Here is a 27,020-nt window from a genome sequence, read left to right as displayed (position 1 = left end):
CGAGTCACCTCAGCCTCAGCTCCGGAAACCGCACAATCACACACACAGGCCTGCAGCGAACATAGCACCGGCCCACTCTCCCATCATCTACCGGCCCGGGGAAATGAGGACAACAGTGCTGACTGCTGCTGAGCCCAGACCAGTTTACTGGTGTCCACTCTATAGTGTTGGTTTGGCTGAAATGTAGGTTCTCCAGAGTGGCGCAGAGTGACGTCTAAGCGCTGGCCCTGTCACTGGGTCATACTGAGAGGGATGCAGTGGGTCTCCTCAACGCTGGTAGACATGGAGGGGTTTAGACAGGTCTAAGAGTGTTACTCTCTGCAGCTCAACCTTACCTTTGCTCTCTGGGATTAAGGACAGTATCGATCCTGTACTCTGTATCAGTATTGGTCGAGTACCGGCCAAACTCACTGGATCGGATATCGAAAATCAAAAGTATAATCCAATCCATTACCCTAAACCTTACCCTATCAGCTAAATGCATGGTTCAAGCCTACAAGCCGGTCTTCCAGGCCTCATAACCCAGGATCAGAGTAACTTACAGACAGATACACACATTATAACGAGCAGCAGTACTGACCCTATCCAACCGTGTTTTTACAGTCTTTACAAGCAGCGTGAACTACATTCATGATTAAAACATGGTCAAATCTGTTCAAATATCTAAACTTTTAATATTTACATCTCAAATTCAGACATTTTTAAGCAGCCTAGAGTCTCCTGAAAATAACATGGCATGTGGGACTGTTTCTTATAAATTCTTTGACTTTTGTAGGCCCATATCCTATATTTATCCCGCATCTTAGATTTTTCTAAAGGTCCAGTTACAAAATTTATGCAGATTTATGTTTTGGAAAAGTGTCCGTATTCATTTTTATGATTATTTCCCAACCTCCTTTTTCCTCTTAGACAGCCTTGAACTGACTGGACCGTTTCTGTGCCTTTAAGGCTGATCTAGGATAACAGAGCTCTGTTCTGATAGGCTGCCCCATATTGAGCCTCAAGTATCTAAACTCTGTTAATATTTATATCTCAAATTCAGACATTTTTAAGCAGCATAGAGTCTCCTAAAAAATAACATGGGACTGCTTCTCAGAAATTCTTTAGATTTCGTAGGCGAATAAAGTTACGTCAAAAGTATGAAAAATAAAGAAATCACACAGAATTAGCCAATGGGGTCTAAGGATTCAAGGAGAGGAAAAGGATGGTATCGGATTGCTATCAGTCTCTGCAGATACTCGAGATCGTACCATCACTGTGTTCATCATTAGAACATCTCCAAAGTTCTCCTCATGGAGTCTAGTATTATTTAGAGTTCTCCTCAGATCAACACCTGGTTTGGTGGTAAATCAGGGCTTAATGATGGTAAATCAGGTGAGCTGCTGCTGCTGCTGCTGATGATGATGGAGTTGAACACATCCTCCACGCTGTGCTGGCTGGACTGGGGGGCGTCCAGGAGAAACCTGGAGGAACCAAGCTCTGTTCTTCAGACTAGCTCACCGAGAAGATCTCACTACTTTCTTTCTTCAGAATGAGAAGCTCTTGTTTCTCCTTTTTACTGGATTTATCTTCACCTGTATCTGTTCTGATGAGATCTGGAGTTTTAGGTACTTAGGTGCCTAAAACTTCTGCAAAGTACTGCATATCTGCATACAGTTTTCCAAAGTCCACCGTCTGAAGCTCAGCTGGGAAGTAAAGTGATGAATGCAGTACATCTATTCATGATGGCACAACTCCTCCATACCTCGCTAATGGTCGTCTCTCCACCATTTGTCAACACAGTGGCCCACTTACTGCATTTGTGGCAACCTCACACAATTGCAGTACAACAGAAATGAGAGTGAGAGCAAACGACAGAGAGAGAAAGAGATGGCAAAGAAAAAGAGAAAGGCCCAGGCCAGCGAGTCTCCCCATCAGCGCCCCATTAGATTAGTGACGGCCTGTCACTGCAATTAAACAGCAGAGAGGGTGATTTAGTGCTCCACTTTACAGCATTCTTCTCTGCATGGGGCTGACCCGTCAATGCCAACAGAGCCACAGAGTGCAAACCGCTCAATAACAACAACCCACACACACACAAACACACACACACACACTGAGGCTTAAACTTTCCATTTGTCCTCTTCTCAGACACCAGGGGTGTAACAATGCTTAGTGACAATACACTGATCCGCAATGCAAAACTGACACACCGTGGGGATGGCTTCTAAGAGCTGCATTGTTTTACAGGGCCCATATCCTACATGTAGATTTTTCTAAAGGTCCAGTTACAAAATATATGCAGATTTATGTTTTGGAAAAGTGCCTGTATTTATTTATATGATTATTTTCCAACCTCCTTTTACCCCTTAGACAGCCTTGAACAGACTGGACCTTTTCTGTGCCTTTAAGACTGGTCTAGGATAACAGAGCTCTGTTCTGATAGGCTGCCCCATATTGAGCCTCATTCATAGGTCACTAACACTCCTGAGAATTACAGAATAAATGGGTGGGGCTAAACTGTGGTAGGCTGAATAGGTGGAGATATGCAAATTAAATGATTTTATAAATGGGCCGTTTTTGCAGCTTAGTTACCATATATGTGCATTTAGACATTTTAACAACATTTACATATTACTTCAAGAGAGGGGAATTCAGTTTTCCATGATAGGGGCCCTTTAATTCCTCCATTTCATCAACTTAAAAGGCCTGAATCATGCAAAATTAATGTGTATTGAAGTAGGTATACTATATAATACTAAAATTTAACATGATTATTATCTTTTAAAGGTCTATTCACTGTTCAATCCATACATTCCACAGTGGGATAATATCCTAGGTTTGTCTTGCATTTCATATTTTTTTTTTTTAGAGGTCAAGTTACAGTGTATGTGCAGTAATACGTCCCAAAAAGGTCATAGTTCATGTTAACAACCTCCTTTTATCCTTCAGACAGCCTTAAAAAGGCTGTTACTGTGCCTTTAAGATGGAGAGGATAAGATAACAGAGCTGAGTTTTGATTGGCTGCCTTGTATTGAGCCTCATTTAAAAAGCACTCAGAGCTGCAACATGCCTGAAAACAGCCGAATGAATGGGCGGAGCCAAGCTGTGGTAAGCTTACAAAAGGGTGGGGCTATGCAAAGGAGCTGGTTCTTAAAAATAGAAGCTTAGTCGCCATGTATGGACCGTACAGAGACTGCATTCGGAAATTTACATATCTATTTGCATATTACTTCAAGGGCAAATTTAGTTTTTCATGATAGGAGCCCTTTAATTTCACTGGAAAAACCTACGATCAATTTAAAGGGCCTGTATCATGGAAAATCTATGTGAACTATGTAATAGAAATAAATAAATGCATAAATAAATAAATAGAAAAAATAAAACATCTCATAAAAGGAAACTAAGCAACAAGAAATGCACATTTTATATTTAATGTTTCTGTGACTGAGCCAACAGCAGTTCATCCATTCAGGTCACAAATAAGGTGTTTCAGCCCACACTGCTTTTTACAGCCAATTACAGCAGCCAATCAGAAGAGAGGTTGTTTACATGAATCAGTCCTAAAGGCACAGTAATAAAAACAGCCTGTTTAATTATATGGGGAAAACAAAAAGACATTGAGAAATGGCATGCTAAAAGCCATCCCCACCCAGCAGCAGTTACCCAATGTGTCCAATGCATTACAACACAAATAACCCTAATGAGGCAATCTAATGAAGAATACTTCACTCTGAACCCACAGCTTCATTACGGCCCGTTATTGTGTTATTATCTTCTTAACGGAGGCCTGAAGTGAGACAACAACAACTGCATCCTCTGGACAGGAAGCTCTTTTGTTCCTGCGCAGGAAGTGATCTCAGCCCTTGGGGGGCACAGTAAGAGGAAAGCCCCATTCAGGACATGAAGGAGCTCCGCCCTGCACAAACAGAATGCTTCCGGAAAAGCAGACACAACAAAAATCACCCCCTGCCTCTCGCACTTTCTTCTCTCTGTTTGGTTCCTCTTTCATGCCGCCACCCTGTTGCTGGCCGGCTTTTTCCTAGTTTCTGCAGCCGACCCTCCCAATAGACTTTGCGGCCTTTCAGGGCTGCACAATATATCACCGCCGTATCCACCGCCACAGTATCACAGCACCAGCCTCTCAATACTGAGATCAGCAGCTGAGCAGCTAAGTCCGAATCAGAACTGAAACTGGCTCATCATCATCATCATAAGTGCTGAATAAAATCTGATTTTTTTACAGTACCAGTTAAAGTTAAGTGTAGTGTCAATACCTGCCATCCAATATATATTGAAACGGAACCACTGAATGCATTTACTGAGTATTTTAATTTATGATTTGATTTAAATTGAATTAAAATGTAAATATCAAATCAAATAAACATTCAGTCTTCAGATCATCATCAATTCTTATTTTTCCCCCCATAATTTGGTATAAAGCATTTTGATACTACCCCTCAAAACTGATACCAACCTCAGAATTCTGGTACAGTCACTACTATAGTCCATACTGCACAGTGTTAACCACAACACTGACCTTAATTCCTCCACTGAACACATCTGATAAGGAGCTACACTCTTAAGCTTTTTCTCCACCAGGATCAGCCCTAGAATCTGTTCATCACAACGCCCAAAACACTACCTCTCAGTATCACTCATTCATCACATGTCTCTTTATCACACTGCATCTCCTGTCAACATAAACATGAAGAGAGGAGGAGTTCCCATGAAATATGAGGACACACTCTGATCTGCTGACACACAGCTGCTGAGCTCTCCTGGGTGTTCCCATCTATCAGCAGATGTACTAAAGCTAAATCATGAGCAGCCAAGCAGAAACATCTCACAGACCAAGGATTCCTTTCTCTACAAGTCGATAAACTGCACTACACACACACACACACACACACACACACACACACACACACACACACACACACACACACACACACACACACACACACACACACACACACACACCTATTATACTTGGATATAATCCCCTGATGTCTGGAGTAAATCAGAACATCATTAATGTTGTGAGGCATTCATAAGGCAGAGCAAGAGTACGAGATGACAGAAGGACAAGTTTAACATATGGATGGATGGATGAATGAATAGATAGATGGATAAATAAATGGAAGGATGGATGGATGGATGGATGGATGAATAAATGCAGCAATAGATAGATGGATGGATAAACAAACATAAATGAATGCATGGACGGATGGATGAATAAATGGATGAATAAACAGATAAAGTCAAATTAATTGTGTGTATGGACAAATAAAAGGATGGATAGATGGATGGCCAGATAAATAAAAGGACGGATGGATGTATAAATGGCCGGGTGGATGTATAAATGAATAGATAAACAGTCAAATAAATGGATGTATGGACAAATAAAAGGATAGACAGAGGGATAGCCGGACAGACAAATGAATGGATGGATGGATGGATGGATAAACGGCCAGGTGAATGTTTAAATAAATGGATAGATAGATGGATAAAATAGATGCATAAACAGTGAAATAAATGGATGTATGGACTAATAAAAGGATGGATAGATGGATGGACGGATGGATAAATGAAAGGACGGATGGACAGATGGACAGATGCTTGAAGTAGGGAGAATTGCTGCATGTTACCTGTTTAGCCTCTTCCACTGATGCCTGTAGTTTCCGTAGCTCTTTCTCATACTGCTCCCTCAGTTTGTCCACCTCCTGATCATGTGTGGACACCTCCTCCTTCAGGGCTCCTTTCAAAGCGGTCAGCTCCCTCTCACGCCTCCTTAGCACATCCTCCTGCTCCTCTTTAGCCAGCAGCACGTCCTGCAGATCCAGCTTCAGCTGCACCATGTCCTGAGGAGGATTATCATCATCATCATCATCATTACCCACATGATCAACAACAGTCGGACACCAAATGGCAAACTCTGAAACCGCTGGCCAAGATACTATAACCATGTACGAAATTTGCATCGAAAACCTCCAAAGACTTTGGAACACACAGTTTCAGTGTTTCAGAGGGCAGACCTGCTTAACAGCGTACGAAACAGTGAACCATCTCTATACATGGAGAACAGCCGACAGGTGGAGCAGCCGCCACCTTAATAAAGCCTTAATTTTGTTCACACTTCATCCATTTCCACAGATGACAGAATGACATACAGTAGGTAAGAACATTAGAGACGTGACTGAGGCGTTTACCCAGTTTATAAGATGCGAACTGGTGGCTACAAGCTTCTATTACAGGTTCTCTGCAGTGCAAAACTAAAAAAGGCAAACTTCAGACACCAAACATGACTCCGCTACATTATCTGTAGCATGTGTGGTTTACCTCCATCATGGACTCCTTCTCTGCACTGTCCAGCTGTGACCGCTTTGCTCCGTCCAGCTCGTCGTGCATCTCTGAAAGCTGGTCTTGTAGGTCCCTGATCTCTGTCTGATACTGCTCTCTCTCCATCTTCACCTGGAAGAGCCTGACATAGACGCATCATATATGTATATACAGCTCTGTTCTGATATTATTATTATTATTATTATACAATATTATACACAGTAATTTATAGTAATAATGTAATAAATATTACTAATATATAATTGTAATAATAATAATAATAATAATAATAATTAGTTATTTAATTTTATTTTTATTTTTATTATTATTAATTATTATTATTGTTGTTATTATTATTATTATTATTAAATTTTAATTACTACATAACAAGCAATAAATATGATGTACAGTATTTTGTCCATCGTACATTTAGCACAATAATAATAAAAATAATAATAATAATGTTTTTTTTATTAATAATAACAACAATAATAATGTCCAGTATATATATATATATATATATATATATATATATATATATATATATATATATATATATATATATATATATATATAATACATGTAAAATAGGTGGTTTTAATGTCTTGGTGGTGCTCTAAGCATTACCGGTTAGTCCTGTTCTCTGGTTTTCCTATAAGATATTGTAGTGCTAAAAATATACACCACACACACACACACACACACACACACACACACACACACACACACACACACACACACAGTCAGAACACCTGTGCTCTGAATCATATCTGACTGGCCACTGAGTGAGTACTTGCAGCCCATTAACTATTAACTGTCCCTGCAGTATTCACACCTGCACTATCGTCCACCTGCCTGAGTAATCTCAGGTGAGCCACCTGCACAGCGCTCTGCAGGGGAATAATGCTCAGCTAATCTGCTGAACAGACAGGCCATTATGGCAGAGAGATAGAGAAACACTGTGATCAGAAACACTTCTGTTCTGCATTCTGCCGTCCAGCACCAGGGTCATTAGTGACGGAGTGATCCGACCTCTGTCATAATTTGGTTTTACAGTTTTTATAGAGAGAGCTCTTTCCAAAGCGTGTCTTACTCCTCCAGCGTGGTGCGCAGGTCTGCCTCTGTTTTGGCTAGCTTGTCCCTCAGCTTGCCGCACTCCGCCTGACTCAGCTCCAGTTCCTTCTGCAGGTCCTTCAGTCCAGCGCCGGCCTTCTCCTGGGCTTCACTCAGACCCTTCTGCTTCTACAAGAAAACACAGAACAGTACACAGGTTTAAAACACCGTCAGTACAACGACACAAGTGTATCTCCAAAATAACAGACTCAATATAATAATAGTTAGAACACACTGTCTTGTGCAAAGGTTTTGGAATCCCTGGTCAGATTACATGATTGTTGATTGTGTAAATAAAGCTCCCAACCCCTACAGAGATCCATGTCTGCACTTTTAACGCATAAATATTGTTTATTTACTTACTTATTACTTATTGTAACATATTGCAAAATAACACACACTAAAGGCACCATGTTCAAAAGTAAAGGCACTTTATTTTATTTATTTATTTATTTTTAATTCAGAAAATAAAAAGGAATAGTGTCTCAAATTTGCGCATGCATATATATATATATATATATATATATATATATATATATATATATATATATATTATTTATTTTTTTTTTATTTATTTATTTTTTTTTACTTATTTACACCTAGAACATCAACAAAAGCATTGTTTGACCACAGGTACTGAAACTTTTACATAAGACTATTTATATTATTATATCTTCATTAATATAACCACTTTTGTTGCAATTATTGTATACATTATGCATAAAATTACTGGCAGAGAAATTTACATTTTATGCATATTTTATACAATAATTATATTTTTAATAGCTTGTTATAAATAATTAACAGAAATAATGAGCTATTAACAATAAAAATTAAACTCAGAAATAATTATAAATTTGAATGTGTCACTTAATTCATAATGTGTTAATACATAATTGTGTTATTTAATACATAACACATAATAATGCCTTGTTGAAACAAAATACACTAAAATACTAAATTCAATATCTAAAAAACTAAAACATCTGGCATGTAACTCAATGTTTATGGAATATACAGCATAATGCAAACTGTATAAATCATTATTAAAAATAAGAATGATCCATATTAAAACATAAAAAAAAAACTTTTAAACTGTAAATCTCACCTTTCCTGAACTCTTCACCTCCATTAACCTCTATATGCAGCTAAAGTCAGCGTGTCTGAGCAGCCGCAGCTTTTTCTGGCCCTATCCTTTTTTGACAATCCTGTAATTGTTTAATAAGATTACCGCTTCTGCATGGGGATTTTCAGTAGACAGGGAGACGGTAATGTGTGAGGGTAAACAGACTGCCCAGGAGGTCTGAGGTGAAGTTGATGAAGCTTTGAGAACAAGAAGAGGTTCTAAATAATAATTACCTACGGTACGTCTCTTGTAAACGTATCTACCTTGATGTTTAATCTCCGCTCTGCAAATGTGAGTCTTGGAAATGTCAAGCTGAGCAGTCTCATAGTCAGGGAAGGGAAGGGAAGGGAAGGGAAGGGAAGTACCTTGCTTTCATCCTCCAGCTGAGTTCTGAGATGAGAAATTTCTTTTTCCAGTTCGACTTTCTGCTCCTGCAGGGCTTTGGCCTGGGCTGAGAGGTCTGGAGACTGGAGAGGAGTGTTTATATGTGATTAGCTGGTAATCCATCTTGGAGCATTTCTATTGGTCCATTCATCAGGAAATCCCAACACAATATACAGAACAACTGCCAGATTTACATTGTTAATGTTAAAACCTGAAAACCTGGAAAATATGGAGATACACAGTTTATACAACATGGGGGAAACAGTAGTATACTATACAGACAAAAGTTTTGGGACACCTGCTCATTTATTGTATCTTAAAAAATCAAGGGTATTTAAATATGAAAAATGGAGTTGATCCTGCTTTTGTTATAGCAACTGTCTCTACTGTCCAGAGTAGAAGGCTTTCTACTAGATTTGGAGGAGCATTGCTATGAGGATCTAATTGCATTCAGCCACAAGAGAAATTAAAGGCTGAATTGATGAAAAGCATTGGATGGAGCACCACAATCACTCCAGAGAACATCGCTTTACTGCTCCACAGCTCAATGCTGGGGGGGGCTTTATACCCCTCTAGCCCACACCTGGCAATAGGTTCATGTTTATCTGCTCCACAGAGTCCTATTGTGTTGGCAGTACTTCTCTACAGGGACGAGACAAGCTGTGTATGTGTGCATTTGCACATCTGTATCAACAATGGGAGCAACTTAAAGTATCTGAATGCATCCGTTTTCGTTAGAAGGGGTGTCATATAGGACATATAGTGTACTTTAATTATATCGCAGCATACTGCACCTGCAATACACACATCTCAGTGTATTACCCATGACCTGGTAAATCAATACCACAGATTTGCTGGACTACATCATCCGACTGGAACTATGACTGGTCAGTAGGCTCACAGGTTTTAAAGCCTTTAATGAAATCCCTATAGAAAGGCTACTATAACACTATAATGTGCGACCCTGGTGTGCTATATTGTAGCACACACACTCCCCACCCACAAAATCTTCATTTATAACACAGTGATCTATGTTTTAAGTACTCTGTGAACATGTTTTATGCATTTTGGCCAATATTTTCCCATGACTATTATTTACTAACTTCAAAGAGTTCAAGTGCAATCTGTCTTTTCTGCACCTTGGCAAGTGCGCATTAAGAAACAAAAAAAAAGCCAGGATCATTTTTCTTGGCAGGAAAGAGAGGCTAGGGTTTTGGCAGCGAGTGCAGAGCGTTAACATTTGTACCCATGTGCTTTCTTGTTCAGCACGCACATGTTTAAACATTAGCCGTGAGTGCAGCACTGGCTGGGTAAATACAGGCGGCTGCCTTTTCCTCTCGGCAGCCCAAAGCCGCTCTGAGCGGACGGCCTTCTGATAAGGAGCTCATGGTATTAGCTCTTTGCTGAGCCCAATTACTACAGCACAACAACGACTCACTTTGTTGTCCGCTTGCACGCCGCCCGCGGCCCTGGACTTCAGCGTCTGGATCTTCTCGAACACCAGGTTGACCTTCCTCTTGGTGGTGTCGTCGCTGTCGTTGCTTCTGCAAAAAGCACTTGTTATTTCTATTATATATATAATTCTATTATAATCCATTTCACATACATTTTACACAATTTCACACAGACAGGTGTATGTATACACATTATATAATTATATTATTATTATTTTTATATTATTATTATTATTATTATTATTTTTTTATTATATTAAGTAGGTTGAATGAAAGGAGATGATTTGGTCATATAGGCTATTAAGGCTAAATGGGTAAATGTGTATGCATTAATGTACTTTAACATACTGTAGCTGCATGGTTTCAGAAACCTACAAGGCCTACAATAACCCCACCCCCCCCAGCCATGACATCCAAACTACGGCAGATACCAGTGTGTCTCCAGTGTCCTCTTTTTTTGGGGACAAAAAAAAAAAAAAAAAAAAACACAGGTGTGACTGGTACTGTATATATATATATATATATATACACCTGTCGCTGTCACACAAAAAAATCAGAAAATTTCTTTACATTATTTACATTGTGTCCAAATGTCCTTCTCCTGTAAAGTTCTCTTTTGCAACAGCAACAATATATATATATATATATATATATATATATATATATATAAAAACATACACATAATACATTTGAGATATATGTTGGTCCAACATCCCGCCAAGTAATAAAAACTTGCATGCGTGTGTGTGTGTGTGTGTGTGTGTGAGTGAAGTGGATCAGAGTTTAATCCCTGACATTTCTGGGGAAAAAAAAAATTCTGTCTGGCTCATAGCCTGAGCGGTGAGGGCACTGTGCTCAGCTTTGATCTGTCACCCCCTGACCTGCCCACCCTAATTACCCCGCCTACTGGTTGCAAAACACATGCCTGAGAATGTGTCGGCACTGGACATATCGTTACGCTGGCCCTGAGTGCCCTAGCAGAGGAGTAACGCTTCAGAGAAGAAGTACAGAACATCAGGCTGCGTGTCTGCATTCCATTCTCCCTACTGTAGGATGACAGAAACCCGCAGCACAGAACCTGCTCATGCGGACACTCACATACATACACACACACACACACACACATCTTTGTGAGCAAAATACTGAACAGTAGTTTCATGACGTCAGCTCACAGGGACTCCACTGGCACACAAGACAGAATACAGGACTCTTTACTAGTCGCCGCATCCCTAAAACTCCTCATGCAGGTACAGCTAGTCTCAGCGGAGGCCCAGCGTGAACAGGACAGAATAAATGGATGAACGCTGTCTCTCCTAAACAACAGCTTATCAAGAGAAGGTACTACAGGTGTAGGTACACGTACGGAGCAGGTGCCTCCGATGTACTTCAGAGTAAAAAATAACTGGAATTTCCATTTCAAATTAAGCCAAAAAAGGAAAAAACAACAAAACGAGATACAAATGTTTTGATCCAGCTTCAGTGTTTTCAGTATCTGTGAAGAACAAGAAGCTATTAAACATCAAATAGCTGCTGGATATTGGTCATCAAAGCACCTCAATGTTTAGTGAATGTGAGGCATTCTGGGGATTCAGGTTATTATAACTGGGGTGGCACGATATCACCTTTTCAAGTCTGATACTGATACTGTAACCTAGTGTATCTGCTGATACCGAAAGTAATCTGATACCATCTTTTTCCTTCTCTTAACCCCTAGACCAATTCTGCAAGATTTTTCTTATAGTTTGGCTGAACTTTACTCACCTAAAAATTCCAATTCAGGAGGCTATTTAACCCTCTGGGATCAGGAAACGCACTGACAGGTCATATTTGATGTTTGTTGATGTTTCTATTAGTATCTTTGTGAAAATACAGCACAGAAATACGATTCTAACCTTTCCTGAATCTGTGGAGCCCACTCTTTCCATTGCATTGTGAGAGTCTAATAATAACACTCCTACAGAAAGTGGAGGTGGTTCTCCATCACTGTGTTCATCATTAGAACATCTCCAAAGTTCTCCTCTCTCATGGAGTCTAGTATTATTTAGAGTTCTCCTCAGATCAACACCTGGTTTGGTGGTAAATCAGGGCTGAATGATGGTAAATCAGGTGAGCTGCTGCTGCTGCTGATGGAGTTGATTGAACACATCCTCCACGCTGTGCTGGCTGGACTGGGGGGCGTCCAGGAGAAACCTGGAGGAACCGAGCTCTGCTCTTCAGACTAGCTCACCGACAAGATCTCACTACTTTCTTTCTTCAGAATGAGAAGCTCTTGTTCCTCCTTTTTACTGGATTTATGTTTTTACCTGCTTTATCTCTTCTGATGAGATCTGGAGCTTCTACTGTAAACACTTACTCACGCTTACTGCTGAGAGGAATGACTTTAGATAATGGGGTTAAGTGGATAAACCTCTGCACAGTACTGTGCATGTTTTCAGTAGTCTATCTGAGCCCAGGTTGGCTAGAATCTCTCTGCTTCATTTTTCTCCACTGAAGCACTGCAGAGAGGGTACAACTTTTGACAGGAAGACCTCAAGGCTGGTTATGGGAGAGCACTACCCGAGCACTGCAGGACCATGGGACTCGTCTGCAGTGCCTCTGAAGCAAAGCAGTGATCGTGCAGGATTAGACGAGAACAACAGGAAACAAGCAGCGGCTCTGGGGGGAACCTTAACCCTCGTTAAGCAGAACAGAGCAGACCTCCTGACTCGATCCTGTGGGAGGAGGTGCATGGTCCCAGGACTGACTCTCCCTACCCCTCTCTCCCTCTCGCACACACTCACAAATATCCACTCCCTTAATTCCACTAAACGAGGGAGTTGGCTAATAAGAAACAAAGTGTTTTAGGGAGGAGAACATTCTACTTCTGGACAAGAGAAATAACGCTTTATGAGAAAACAGTCTGATAACAGTGGAGTGGAGTTACGAACACAGCGTAAATGAATATGCTAATATTAAAAAATGGGCCTCACATCCTTATGTTTGGTTAAGCATGTAGGATTCAGGTAGGGATGTCCTGATCAGCTTATTTTGCCCCCTGATCCAATCCGAGACTCTTAATGCTGCGTCTCAGCTGATACAGATCCAATCTGATCTTAGTGTTTGTATAAATAATTCAGCCCTGCAGTTTAGATCAGATGAGCTATTTTTAGTATCCGTTTCTATAATCAATCTGGACATTTTTTTTTTAAAATGACTTTTATAGTGTTTAATATCTTATAATCCAGTCTGACTCTCCTCCCTGACCGATCAGCTCCCAGCTCCTTTACAACACTGCAGTCTAATAACTTCCCGTGTGTGTGTGTGTGTGTGTGTGTGTGTGTGTGTGTGTGTGTGTGTGTGTGTGTGTGGTGGTGCTACGGCAGGTTACACACCGTCTTGTGCAAGTTCTATCAAAGTTCTAATGTGCAGTAGCAGCGTTCCAGCCTGGAGTGGGAATGACAGAGATGCCATTCTGCTTATTACTGTCAGTGGAGCATCAACATGCTTCTGCAGCTGCTGGTTTAAGGACATTCATATGTCCATCTGAGGAAAGACTGTCGTATCACGTTGGTGAAGCTGGGCCACCATTTAGTCTCACTGCGCTGACCTGCTGCTGCCCTTAAGCGAAAGCTGTGTCAGGCACAACAGGATACCTCTTCCCGCTTCTGTACTGAGTCACGGTACTGTGGGGGTGGCATGCTTTTGTGTGTGGGGGTGTGTATGTAGGGGTATTAATTAAACAGCTGAGTCCAGTCACTGCAGGTTGAGCTGGACAGTCTGAATGCATGTACTGTTATAGCTATGAGCTGGACTATGATAAAACCCATTTGCGTGCTTTTACTGGAAAATTTAATTTTGATGTAATGACGCATCCACAGCAACCACAAGACCTTCTGTAACTGAGTGAGGAGAGATCTTTAAACTAGAGAACAATGCCGGAGTTCGAACTCGGGCTGCCTGTCTAAACATTACTCAGAGGTTATGTTTTTATTAAGACAAGGAATGTAAAGCTCAAGGGAGAATAATCCCTCTAAAATCGTTGGGATTTGTGTTTGGACAGCTGAAAAAGAAAAGGATAGTTTTCTGAGAACTTACCCATCTTTGAGATAGTTGAATAAGATCTGCTTGGCAGTTTCCTCGTGTGTTTGTTGCGAAAGCTCCTGCTGACCTTTGAGAAGATCAGGTGTTGTCTGTTCCAGGAAAAAGCATAAAAAGCATAAAACATCAGTGAGCAGTAGACGTTTCCAGCATATTTCCATCTCAAAGAAAAACAGCAAGGACATTTTAAAACCTTTAGAAACTCCAGATTTGAGCCAATTAATCTTACTGCCACATTACAACCTGAGATCTTCAGCATCAGTTGCTGAAAATTTTCAACGAACGAGAAGACTGAGCTTTCTTACCTCGCCGTCGACCTCCGAAGTTGTCTTCTTACTGCTGTGTGAAGCCGGTCTGGACAAGGATGCTGTTGCCACACTGGTCAGAGTCTTTGTGCTTGGTGTTATCTTCTCTGCCTCAGCTGCCTTGTTCTCCAAAGGCAGAATGGAGGGTCGAGAAAGTGGCTTCTTATATCCCATGATAGAAGCTGTAGCACTGGACACTGTTCCTTGTGGAGAGCCAGGTGCACTGCTGACCCACGACACATCTCTGAAGACTGCTCTGCATCCCAAAGTGGACGGCGGGGACATGGGGGACTTTTGCAGAAGCTGTGAAGGCCTAAGCAGATGCTCAGTGGACCTTCCTCTGTTTCGGCTCACTTCATCCAGATACTCTGCATCTCCTTGGAGGCCGAAGGGCAAGGCACTGTCCACGCTCCGGGAGCGCTTGCGATCCTCCGGGTTGATTCGATTTCTTCGGCCCGTCCGTCCTCTCCTCTGATGGCCCTCTTTGCCATTAAATTTACTAATGAGCTCATCCACACCTGGAATGGAATCAGTGTCAATATCACGGCCTGTTCCTGGCAAGAAGGGGATATAGCGGCGGTTCTCGTGGCGGTTTATGGTGTCCGCATACAGCGCTTCCAGCTGCTCTTCCTTGGTTGGTGTAGTTGAGGACATGGAAGAATGGCGGGAGCGCGACGACTGAAGCACAGGGCCGCTGGAGTCAGTCCTTCGCAAGGGAAGAACATCAGGTTGTCTGCGACTTCGTTCTAGGCTGGAGTTGGCGCTGCTAGCTGTGCTCGGGGTCCTACAAGAAGACTGTTCGGTGGGAACGCTGGTGGTGGAAGCTGCCTGAGGAACTGGAAGGCGTTGGTGTGGCTGGGAAGGGGATGGAGGCTTTACTTGGGGTTGAGATTGGGTCTTGGCCTGGGGTTGTGCATGAGCTGGAGGTTTAGAAACAGGCTGAGGTTGTGTCTGCGGTTGGGCTTTAAATGAACCAGTTTGAGGCTGGATTTTAGACGGATACGTTTGAGGAATGGCTTGCTGTTGAGGCCGTTTCCTTGTGTCCTGTACTGGTGGATCTACGCCTTTTGGTTGGTCCAGGCTGGAGGATCTTTCATGAGTAATAGCTGTAGATGTCCCTCTGGGCAAGGACCCTGGATAGAGGTTTCTGGTCTCAGTAGCAGAGAGAGGTTGGGGTGGGACACTATTGAAGGTATCAAGGGTGTTACTCTCTGGGTCATAAGGCTTAAGGAGCTCTGGATGCTTCTGGAAGTTTAGCAGAGAAGGTGTCTTCTTCGCTTGAGTCTCTTTGGGCTCAGAGACACCATTTTGAGGGCCGGCTTTTGGCTTCTGATTCTGGGCTCTATATTCTGCGAATGGGTTACTGGACATGTGTTCCCTGGCTCCTCTGAAGTCATAATCCTGATAGTTATCGATGAAGGACCCTTCAGAGTCAATGAACCCATTATTGTTGGGGGCAGCATAAGGGTTGGGCCCCCTGTCCTGATTATTCAGAACCACATAGGGATGTCCATCTATGCCTTGGACTCTGATGCTCAGGCCATAGCTGCTGTTGTTGTTTTGGCCTTTTGTACGGGTAGGCTGAGTGTAGCTCTGCTGTAGTCCGGTGTTTTGAAGGCCACCGACTTTAAATGACTCCATTGGGAATGCTGAGCGAAAGGACCAAATCCCTCACTCTGGAAAAGCCTCACCTATGCAAACAAAGCCATAAGCTCATTATTGGTCCAAAACTGGATGCCCTCATATCCAAATAATGACTCCTGTAAATGTTTTGAAATTCTAACTGCGACTAATGAGACTTTAAAAAGTCTGGCGACCTTTGATTAGGTCATGGAGTTTATTTGTCTTCAACAATGAATGAAGTGTGTGTGTAGTCCATGTTAAATCCCAACAGAGCTCTCTGGGAAGGCACTGCAGTTGACAACACAAGCCAAACAAGAAGGGACTCAACGGTCATTCCTTGGGCTGTGTGTTATTAACTTAACGTCATCATTGCAGAGCAAACACGGCTAGTGTAAAAACCCCTGTAGTGACTCCAAAACTGCCAGCCATGATTCACTCAGGGCTTTACTGGATCCAGCGCAGTACAATACCTCAGGCAAGCCCGTTTACATCATGGATCATATGGGTACGGCAAACAGGCCCAGGCGGTTAAATAACTGGTGTTTCAGTCTGGACGCAGACGCTATAATCTCCAACACATTCTTAACACTGCAGTGACCAAAGCAAGTGGTGGCTTGGGTATAAGCTATAGACTGGGCCTCTGAGAAAATAAATCCTAGCTAGGAAAGCAAACAGTGCTACAGTCCAGAGCCTGGGGTCAGGGAGATAAAAAGGTGAGGGCCAAGAGGAGCATGGGGCTGTGAACTCCAAGCCTATGAAACATGAGAAAATATCATACCAAGACAGGCACAGCTGTCATAACATTAATAAGCACTAGCCTGTTTTCACTGAGTCAAAGACATGCACAATGGTGGAGCGGAGCTGTGCAGAAACTATGGCCTCAAGGTCATTTCTTGCATGTCGATCAAGCCTGAGGTAGGCTATAGTCTCTTTCACATACATAGCACTCATTCAGGTATCCAGTTGCACCTCTATGGTTCTAAAAAGGACGGTTTAATTCATCTGCTTGCTTCTGACAATGAGCAATGACCCTGCGAGCTCTACAAACACAAAGCAATATACATATCACCGCCCTCCAGGCATCAAAGAGCCTTTATCAGCCTCCTGTGGACTCCACTGATACCACAAACAAATAAACACACCATTCTCATGGTTCTTCTCCACCCCAGAAGACAGATGACTAAGGCTGGTCTAGGCTGAATGAGGCTTCCACGGCCAGACATGACACTGGCCACCACAAGCCCATTCATCAACAACAACAACAACAAAAAAAAGACTGCACTGCTGCCTTCAAGACCTGCATATTAGCACAGGATCTCAGCAGAATAAGCAGAGTTCACCTCTGATGAGTGAAATTATCCCGCAAAGAAGCGAGCAAGCAAGTCTTCCTGGATTACAATCGATACACAGGGGAGCAGAAGGGACTCAAACGCTCCAGCTTTCATAAAAGAGCAGGAGGGAGAACAATGAGGCCGAGCTAAATAGCGACATGTCCCCTTATGCACGGGAAAAAGCACAGCGCAGGAGAAAAAAAAAAAAAAAAGAGAGAGGAGACGGCACAATAGTTTCTTTCAGCCTCAGTATCACATGTATCCAGCACACAGGGACATGGGAGTGTTAATGTAGCTCCTTTTCCTTTCATTGTATCCTCTGGAAGTGCCTAAGTTTTGGCCTCTGACCGAGAGGAAGGCCGCATGGCCTGTGCCAGCTAAAAATCCTCACCCTTCGCCCACAGCTAATCGCCTCTGCAGAACTGCCATTGCTATTTTTTATGCAGTTTGAAAACACTGCATGAGTCAGTCTACTAAACGGGTCCCGTTTGCATCTGCAAAGCATCCAGCTGTTCATCCATGTGTTCTAGTTAACATCACAAATGAGAAAATACTATTTCTTAAAGAGTAGCACACAACTGAAACCGCTTTTACTAGTTCTGAAAACTGCAACGTGGAAACAGCACCTGCTTTGCACTATGTGTCCAAAAGTCTGTGGACACCCATTTTAATCAATGCATTCAGCTACTTTTTGCCCCAGATGTGCAAAAATGCACACACACAGATTGTCTAGTGCCTGCAGAGAGGTACTGCCAATAGAATAGGACTTTCTGAAGCAGATAAACATGAACCTATATTGGCACCATGCCAGCTAAATCCAGGCGTGGGCTAGAGGGGTATAAAGCCCCCCAGAATTGAGCTGTGGAGCAGTGGAAGAACTGTGTTCTCTGATGATGGTTGGTGTTCCATCCAATACTTTTTGGGATAAGTTCTGACCTCCGTAATGCTCTGGTCACTCAACGCAAATCAAATCCTCACAACAATGCTCCTAGAAGAGACAGTTACTCCAACGAAACTCTTGAATGAGCAGGTGTCTCAATACTTTTGTCCATATAGAGCACATTAGGTGACTATTGATACATGTTGTGGTTGTTGTGAAATAACATCCCACATTCCAGCACACCACTGCCTTTCCTGCTCATGGCCCTCACATGGCACTGAGGATGACGCCATAACCACCCTTTGATCGTCCACTGGAAGACCGAGGCTCAGAAAGGAGGGGAAGGAAGCAACGGGCCCATGCCTATGTGAGGTGTGCCTTCCCTACACCAGATAATGCTGAAGAGAGAGGATGCCTGAACGGGACAAAAGGGCCGGGCTAATTTGACGCTGGATTGGGCCTAGAGCTTATACTCATATCAAAAGGCTCGGGCCGCTCCTCAGACTGCTCATTTGACTTTGAATTAACTTTCAAGTGGCGTGAAACTGAAGGTCATACTGGCCTTAACGACAGAGACCAGGAACAACAAACAACTGTGGAGGGTTGCTTTCTCTTTTTTTATAAACAGGCTGCTTTTACTACTACAAATGTGTGCAGGGGAACTGCTACAGCACATTACAGCACATATGCAAAACTGAAGACTGTGGTCAACCCACTGGAATGACCGATAGAGTTAACTTAACTTAAACAGTCAGAAAGACACTGAAGAATAGTGGCCAATAGAGAGGTCAATAGATGGATTTTTTTTTCATTGTTCAAAAGTTTGGAAACACATCAATAAAATCAAAGCAGTTGGGATGTAGAAGCGTGTAAAAAAAAGGTGTGTAAAATATGTTTTTTGATGTTAAATAATAGAAAAATAAGAATTGCAAAAATTAAAATGCAGAACTTTGTATTTCAAAGTCTAGTTTAGAATTTTATAACCTCAAAAGTTCTCAAAATATGGAATAAAACATCTGGAACTGACATTTGGTACCAGCCTTATCATTATTATAAGTGATTATAAACTTTATTTGTAGCATTTCCATACATTTTTTTATATGTACTTTATTACCACCACTGGACTCTATAGAATCTAGAACGGTATCTAGAACTCGCAAACTTGGTGCTGCCATGGTTCTACTGACACCATTCACATGATTAACTGGATCACAAAGCAAACACATTCATTATATACACCAACGGAAAACCCACGTAGGAACTGCCAACTGCTCCACCCGACATCCAGAACTCCTAACACTCCCCCAACACTCTTCTTAAAGTAGGCCCAGTCCTGATCCAGGAGACCCACCCTCCTCCTCAAAGGTTTCAGCCCAGCCCAGCCCAACCCAACCCAACCCAACCCAACCCTCAACACACCTCCTGATTCTGATATCCATCTGTTCCTAAACTCTTTGATGGGCTGGGTCAGGTTTGTTAGGTTAGGACTAAAACTAAACCAGGGCTGAAACACCTCGACCTCAACACTGTGAAAAATAAAGGTGCTCCAAAGGTGTTCTTCGAGAGACGCCATGTAAGAACCACTTTGGGTTCAATGAAGAACCATTTTTGTGAGATGTGTGTGGAGAACCTTTAAACAGGTAAAACTGACATGGCTTTTTATGGAACCAATTGTGGCTCTTTGGTGGCATCACTCAAAGAACCCCCTGTAGTACCTTCATTTTTATAGGTGTCCTCAAACACAGTGTCTCCATCAGGACATCTAGGCTGAACCTCTGTAGAGTTTAGAGCCCTGCAAATCTTTCCATAGGGTTCTAGGCCAGGTAGCTAGAACAGTGGTGCAGCAGTGAGATGAGGTAAATAGAGATAAATAGAGGTAAATGGAGGTAAAACAGAGGCAGCAGCATTAAAACCTGTAGGTTCTTCTAGTCTTATCTGCATTATAAGCCATACTTCCTAAACTCCAGAAGATCTAACGCTAGTTAAAACATCTCAGGTGCAACTCTGTCTCCTCACCAGCTCATATTACTCCAGATATCCCTCACATTACACCTCAAATAAGCTCCCAGCTCAGTGCAGTGCAGTGCAGTGCAGTGCCGCTGTGTATCAGGGCCAGGTGGGTGTGTGGTTGCCACAGAAAGCTCAGCAAACTCCTGACTCGCCTGTTGCTGACTAGTGAATTTCCCACGCTCCTCTTCCTCACACTAGAACCGTGGATGAGCACAAATGGAAAAACTACTGAAAACTACGACGGAAACTCACCGCTGTTTCTGAGGGATGGGGGCTCGCTGTCTGGTCACGCCGTGTTAGAAAGTTTTGGAGGTAAACTGAAGCCCATGCTCCACCGGAGCTCCCAAAGTCACTCACTGCAGAGCTTGCTTTCAGAGCGAGGTCGACTTTAACCAAAGGGCGAAGCACTCTGCAAGCCACGCCCACAACAGCAAACGACACGCCCATTCTCGTTAATAACTCCGCCCATAGCCGTTTTCTGGCCTTTCTTCAGAAATTTGTATTCACTTTTGCCTTAAGTAAATCTATTTTTTGCAAATTATATGTTAGTATTTACCTTTACATCCGGGCACAGTAAGGTGTAGAAGTATAGTGTTCATATATATGCAAAATATGAGTAGCTATGAACGTAAATAACACATTCTGTGTGTCTAAGTTATTATAAGAAACACATGTAATTATTTTAATTTAATTAAATGTTTATTTTTTATGTTTGTTTAAAGCAGAGCGAATTTCTAGGCTAAGAACAATGTCAAAGTAGCAAAATATTAAAAACAATGGAATTCATAATAGTTATGTACATTTGTAGTGTTGTAAGAAATAATTACTTCCTAACTTATTTATTTATTTCATTTTCATTTTTCTAATGCCAATTGATGACCTGGGGACATAAAAGATCTGCTAAAGGAAGAATCTCCCTTTAACACATATCAAACATAAGTTCTAATAAAGCATTTATATGTTGTATATGTATATATATATGTTTATATGTTGTTATGTATTATGAAAGATCATATGCCCATCAGTCAGCTTTTCCACACTTGTTAACCTGTTTGTTACCACCTGATATTTTGTTTTGGGCTAAACTAATATATAATGTTTTTACAGTGTAAATATAAAATATGCAGTAGCTGTATTATTATATTGGAAATACTGTTACATTTATGTTATTGTAAAATAAAATATTGTCTGTATGTTTTCTATGTTTTTTTATTTACTATTCCCAAGTTAAGTTGTAATTGTTTAAATGTGTTTTAGGCATATATTATATATATATATATATATATATACAATACATATATATATATAATACAATATATATGTTATATAATACAATACATATACACACACACACATATATGCACTATAGCATATATATATATAAATAGAAATACAATGATTATTCACAGCTGCAGACTCTCTATTCACTGAGAAATAGTCATACTGTTTGTATAAGATCCTGGATAACAGCTTGACCTACCTACATTTACATTTGTAGACATGATTATAATTGATTAAATTAATAATGAGCTTAATGAATGTAATTCTGCTTCACTTTATCTTTACAATCTTTATAAACCAAACAAAACATAATAACACCATAATAAAACATCAAACATAATAAAAATCGATTACAAATCAATGAACACATTCATTTCATATGCTGGGGATATATAACACCACTGAGCATGTCCCGGTCCTGCAGCAGCTACCACTACCTACCACATGTTGTGTTGCAGGGGTCATCAACCCCTGGCCCTGGAGGCAGGGGTTAGGGCAATTCTAAAGGCCTGTGACTGACAAGGGTCCAGAAAAATGTATTAATTGAGTATATTGGCAGAATTGTTAGGGTGGGGGGCCCAAAACCCCTGGCGGTGCCCCAGTTCCTGGAAGGCTGAGAGTTCAGCACAGTTCAGAGATTTCCTACTCGCATACACCTCTCATACACCTGGTAAGATTAATCAGAGAAATTGTCTGAGTTATGCTGGAGTTATGCAGTTACCAGCCGTCCAGAATCAGGATTGATGACCCCTGTTGTAGTGTTGGGCTTGTTCTGGCACCCAGGAGGGGCTTGGTAAGGAGCTCATTAGTAGCTTCAGGTGTGTTACAAGCAGGGCCAATTAAAAAAAGTGCAAGGTAATGATACTTCAGGACCAGGATTGAGAACCACTACTGGCCAAAGTCATAAACTTAATACATAATAAAACATAATAGATTATATAAAGGGTTAAAACCTTGTATTTTAAGGTGCTCTGTTCCCAATTAAACTCATAGACAGGACTGTAAGATCCGCTGCCTAAGCAAGGTCCAAGCCCAGGTCCAAGCCCTGTTTGAGTTGTGGAGAAGTAAAAGAAAGCACGAATGTCCCCTTACTCACAGTCACAGTCTCTACCCCAGTCCTGCAGTCCACCTGCAAGGCATCATGCTTTTCCTGCTTTACCACACCTGATCCAGCTCCAGCAGGACTGATCATAAGCAAATGATGGGACTCAGGTGCAAGAAATACACCAAACTGTGCAGTGCAGGTGGACGACAGCACTGGAGCTGGAGAACATTGAGCTAGACTGAGCTCTACACAATCTGACCACTTGTGGTTACATGCAGGAGGGTGGTGCTTCTTAAAACCCTTCCAAAACCCAACCTGAGGCCCAACTAAATCCAACAAACTGTGATTGCTAGACGACTGGGTCAGAACATCTCTAAAACATCATGCAGGTCTTGTGGAGTGGTCCTGGTATGCAGTGGTCAGTCCCTACTACTAGAAATGCTCCAAGCAAGCCCCGCCTCACAACTTTTAGGACTTGATGGATCTGCTGGCCACAGGAGGTCTTCTTCAGAGGTCTTGTGGAGGCCTGCACAATATTAGGCTGGTGGTTTTAATGTTATGGCGGGTCTTGGTCACAGGCTTGAATTTGAAGTAAATACTTAAGACAGACAGCGCCATCTAGTGACTGACTTGGCTATTATGCTGCATATTGCATATGTAAATCACAATGGATTATTTTACGTACAGTGCATTCATCATTCTGACACAGGCCTACCTATTAGCACTGTAAGGTGACACTGTACAAGCAAACCTGCCAAATAAACAAATAGCATCGTCAGAAGGCGCACAGTGGCCTAATGTGTGCGTAAATGTTTACGGGTGAAGGCTTAAACACTGGTGAAAGGACAGGTCAGCACAGTTGATTGTGGCTCTATAGAAAGGGGCAGATACTCAGAGATTACTGCTATCCTTTAGTCCAGAAACAGCCCTGCACTGTTGTGCAGCTCATCACATGCCAGTACTTCAAGCTGCAACGTCTGACAGGCTGGAGGCCTTGAGGTAAACTGTGCTTCTTCTCCAGCCTTGGCCATGGCCACGACTCAAGGACCTGCAAAAATATGGAGCAACACCTTTCCACAAACCCTGATCCTCACTGAGTCCAGAAACTCTGCCTACTCTGTGCTGCTGCGCTGAGATTCATGGAGCTGCCAGTTTATTAAAAAGGAATTAGAATTCATTAGAATTTTTTATAATTTAGAATCAAGTCATCCTACATGGTAACATTGAATTAGTAATAATACTGAATAATATGAAAAGTTCCTCATAATAAAAGTGTCATGAGCAACATTTCTCATTTCTACCTTGTTGGAGATATTTAAAAATACTAGTTCATTGTTTTGAAATACTAAGTCACTATTTTGAGACACTATATCATTACTTTAAGGCGCTAAGTCATTATTTTGAGATACTATGTCACTATTTGAAGATGCTATCTCATTATTTTGAAATATGATGTTACTATTTTGAGATACTATGTCACTTTTTTGAGATATGTAGTTTTTTTAAAAGACTATCTTATTATTTTGAGATACTATCTCATTATTTTGTAATACTAAGTCACTATTTTGAGATACTATCACATTAATTTTGCTATTTCTTACTGTTTTATCTCATTATATTAAGGTGCTAAGTCTTTTTTGAGATACTATGTCACTATGTTAAGGTTCTATCTTATTATTTTGAAATACTATGTTGGTATTTTAAGATATCTCATTATTTTTTAAATACTAAGTCACTATTTTGAGATACTATCTCATTATTTATGACTATAAGTCATTACTTTACTTAATTAATGTCATTAAATAACATTGTGTTGAGATATTAACAAATTATTTTTAGATGTCAAGTCAATATTTTGAGATATCAATACTTTCTTGATATTTTGAGATTATCTCATTATTTTGAGATCTTTTCTTGTTATGTTTATTTTGAGATGCTTTATGCTGTTTGAGAAAACAAAAACAACAGTTTCAGGCTTCCACAGTACTGTAACCACCACTGACCAGATACTATTTGGGCGGTGAACCATTCTGAGCACAGCAGAGACACTGATGTGGTAGTGTTAATGGTAGTGTGTGAGGTGCTGGTGCGAATGGATCAATGTCACAAGTCAGGTGATTGCCAGATTGACAATTCTACTACACGAACACATCCAGCCAAGAGCGGCTCTATGAGCAACTGACCACAGATGAATGCCTAGAGATAGTGATAGTGTAGATACCAACATCTGTAATCGTACACCAGCAAGGTGGAGCTACAAATAAGTGGTTTCCAACAAAGTGGCCAGTCAATGTACACAGAACTGTGAACCTACAAAGAGAATATATATGTGCTCTGTGTTTCTGATAAAATGGCCAGTGAGTGCAGGTACAATGTTAGTGCACATAATAAACTGGAAACTGAGTGTGTATCTGTGTGTGTGTGTGTGTGTGGGGGGGGGGGGGGGTGAACCTCGGCTTGTATATCAATTCTAGTGCTGGATTGATGTCCGATGGACTCTCTGCCTCCAGCAGAGGGCAGTGCGTACCTTCATTTGGAGAGGCTGACCGCTCATGAGCTGATCTTTGAGGGAAAATAACCTCCATTAGCTGGCAGCTCATGATTACCAGAACTCAACAGCTTGTTTGATGACGTGTAGCTCCTGAACGTCCAACTATTTTGTCACTGATGGGAACACTGGCAGGCTTACAAGGGTGCTATGCAATATGGAAAAGCCTCTCTGTCTTCTAGCAATGCTGGAACCCTTGTTGGTGCCATGCAGAACCATTTTTGAAAGGTTCTTTGAAGAATCATGCAGCAACAGGCTTTAGATGTATGCGGAGAACCATTCAGAGGGTTCTTTAAGTTGCTCATGGTTCTAAAGTGTCCTTATGTACCTAAGGTTCCCAACGCTGGTCCTGATGCTCTACCACCCAGCAGGCCTTCAGAATAGCTTCTGAATAGTAGAACCAGGTGTGTCGGATCAGAACTTTCCAGAACTAGTATTTCAATCAGCCATAACATTAAAACCACCGACATGTGAGGTGAATAACATTGATGATCTGGTTCCAGTGGCACCTGTGAAGTTGTGGGTGTATTAGGCAGCTAGTGAACAGTCAGTTCTTGAAGGCGATGTGTTTGACGACTGGGTCAGAACATCTCCAAAACATCATGCAGGTTTTGTAGAGTGTTCCTGGAATGCAGTGGTCAGTATTTTCCAAAAGTGCTCCAAGGAAGGACAACCGGTGAACCAGCGACAGGGTCATGGACGCCCAAGGCTCAGTGATGCTCATGAAGGCCCCGTCTCACAAGTTACAGGACTAAAAGGATCTGCTTTCAGAGGCCTTGTGGAGTCCATTAGACATGTAATGGCAGATAGGTCAGCTGCTGTTGTCATTTAAAAAGCTTGTATCTGACATTTTCAAGATGTCAAGATTTCATGATGACCAATAGAAATGCTCCAAAATGAAGGGCGTTTTTTCCCTCTCCTGTAAAGTTGCTGTTTTGGAGATTCAAGGTTTTTGCCTGACAGCGTTGACACATACTGCAGCAGTGTAGCTTCTTCTTATTCCTCAGTGCCTTTCTGTAGAAGTAAGAAAATGATTATTTGCTCAAATACACAGATGTAGGCTGAGGGCATGCAGTGACCAGCCAAAAGAAATAACCACCGACTCCAACAGACTGACCAGTGAGGCTATGCTCTCTAAGCATGGCAGCTTTTGATTGGACTCCAGCAAACATGAGCCAAAGTGACAGCCAAAGCAGGCAGACCCGAGAAAATCAGCCTCCAACCCGGTGGTCTCCTGCTCACATAGAACATGCCTGTTTTTCTAGGTGACCGCAAGTAAACACTCAAGGGCACGATAAAGTCAGGAAGGAACACACACACACACACACACACACACACACACAATCAGTCACACAAACGCACTCCCACACAGCTCAGAGAGGAAATGGGACAAAACACTCCCACCCACTCGGAGCAGCAGCCCGAGGCCAGATGAGGTGTGGTGGTGGGATTACAGCGGGACTCTCTGGCTTCCAGTGTTTTACTGAATTGGCCTCAGAGCTCACAGCAGTCAGTGAAGTTC

General features: G+C 41.7%; 1 protein-coding gene across 2 annotated transcripts in view; it reads right to left on the bottom strand.

The window, feature by feature from the left end:
- Positions 1-20,971, bottom strand: part of cgnl1 (cingulin-like 1) — a 55,855-nt gene extending 34,884 nt beyond the window's left edge. Inside the window, exons 1-8 of one of the 2 annotated variants that reach the window (XM_072671147.1) lie at positions 20,877-20,971; positions 14,781-16,471; positions 14,473-14,567; positions 10,383-10,488; positions 8,926-9,027; positions 7,415-7,563; positions 6,322-6,463; positions 5,631-5,843 (exon numbers count right to left, since the gene is read on the bottom strand). In XM_072671147.1, coding sequence (XP_072527248.1) covers positions 5,631-5,843; positions 6,322-6,463; positions 7,415-7,563; positions 8,926-9,027; positions 10,383-10,488; positions 14,473-14,567; positions 14,781-16,421 — 2,448 coding nt within the window. In that variant the 5' untranslated portion in view covers positions 16,422-16,471; positions 20,877-20,971. The remainder of the gene's footprint in view (positions 1-5,630; positions 5,844-6,321; positions 6,464-7,414; positions 7,564-8,925; positions 9,028-10,382; positions 10,489-14,472; positions 14,568-14,780; positions 16,472-20,876) is intronic. The other variant, XM_072671148.1, reaches the window with a different exon arrangement.
- Positions 20,972-27,020: the final 6,049 nt, after the last annotated feature.

This window comes from Salminus brasiliensis, chromosome 25 (assembly GCF_030463535.1).
Source record: "Salminus brasiliensis chromosome 25, fSalBra1.hap2, whole genome shotgun sequence".
Taxonomy (NCBI): Eukaryota; Metazoa; Chordata; class Actinopteri; order Characiformes; family Bryconidae; genus Salminus; species Salminus brasiliensis.
The sequence above is the reverse complement of the archived record's forward strand: the minus strand, read 5'-3'. Positions and strand labels throughout refer to the sequence as shown.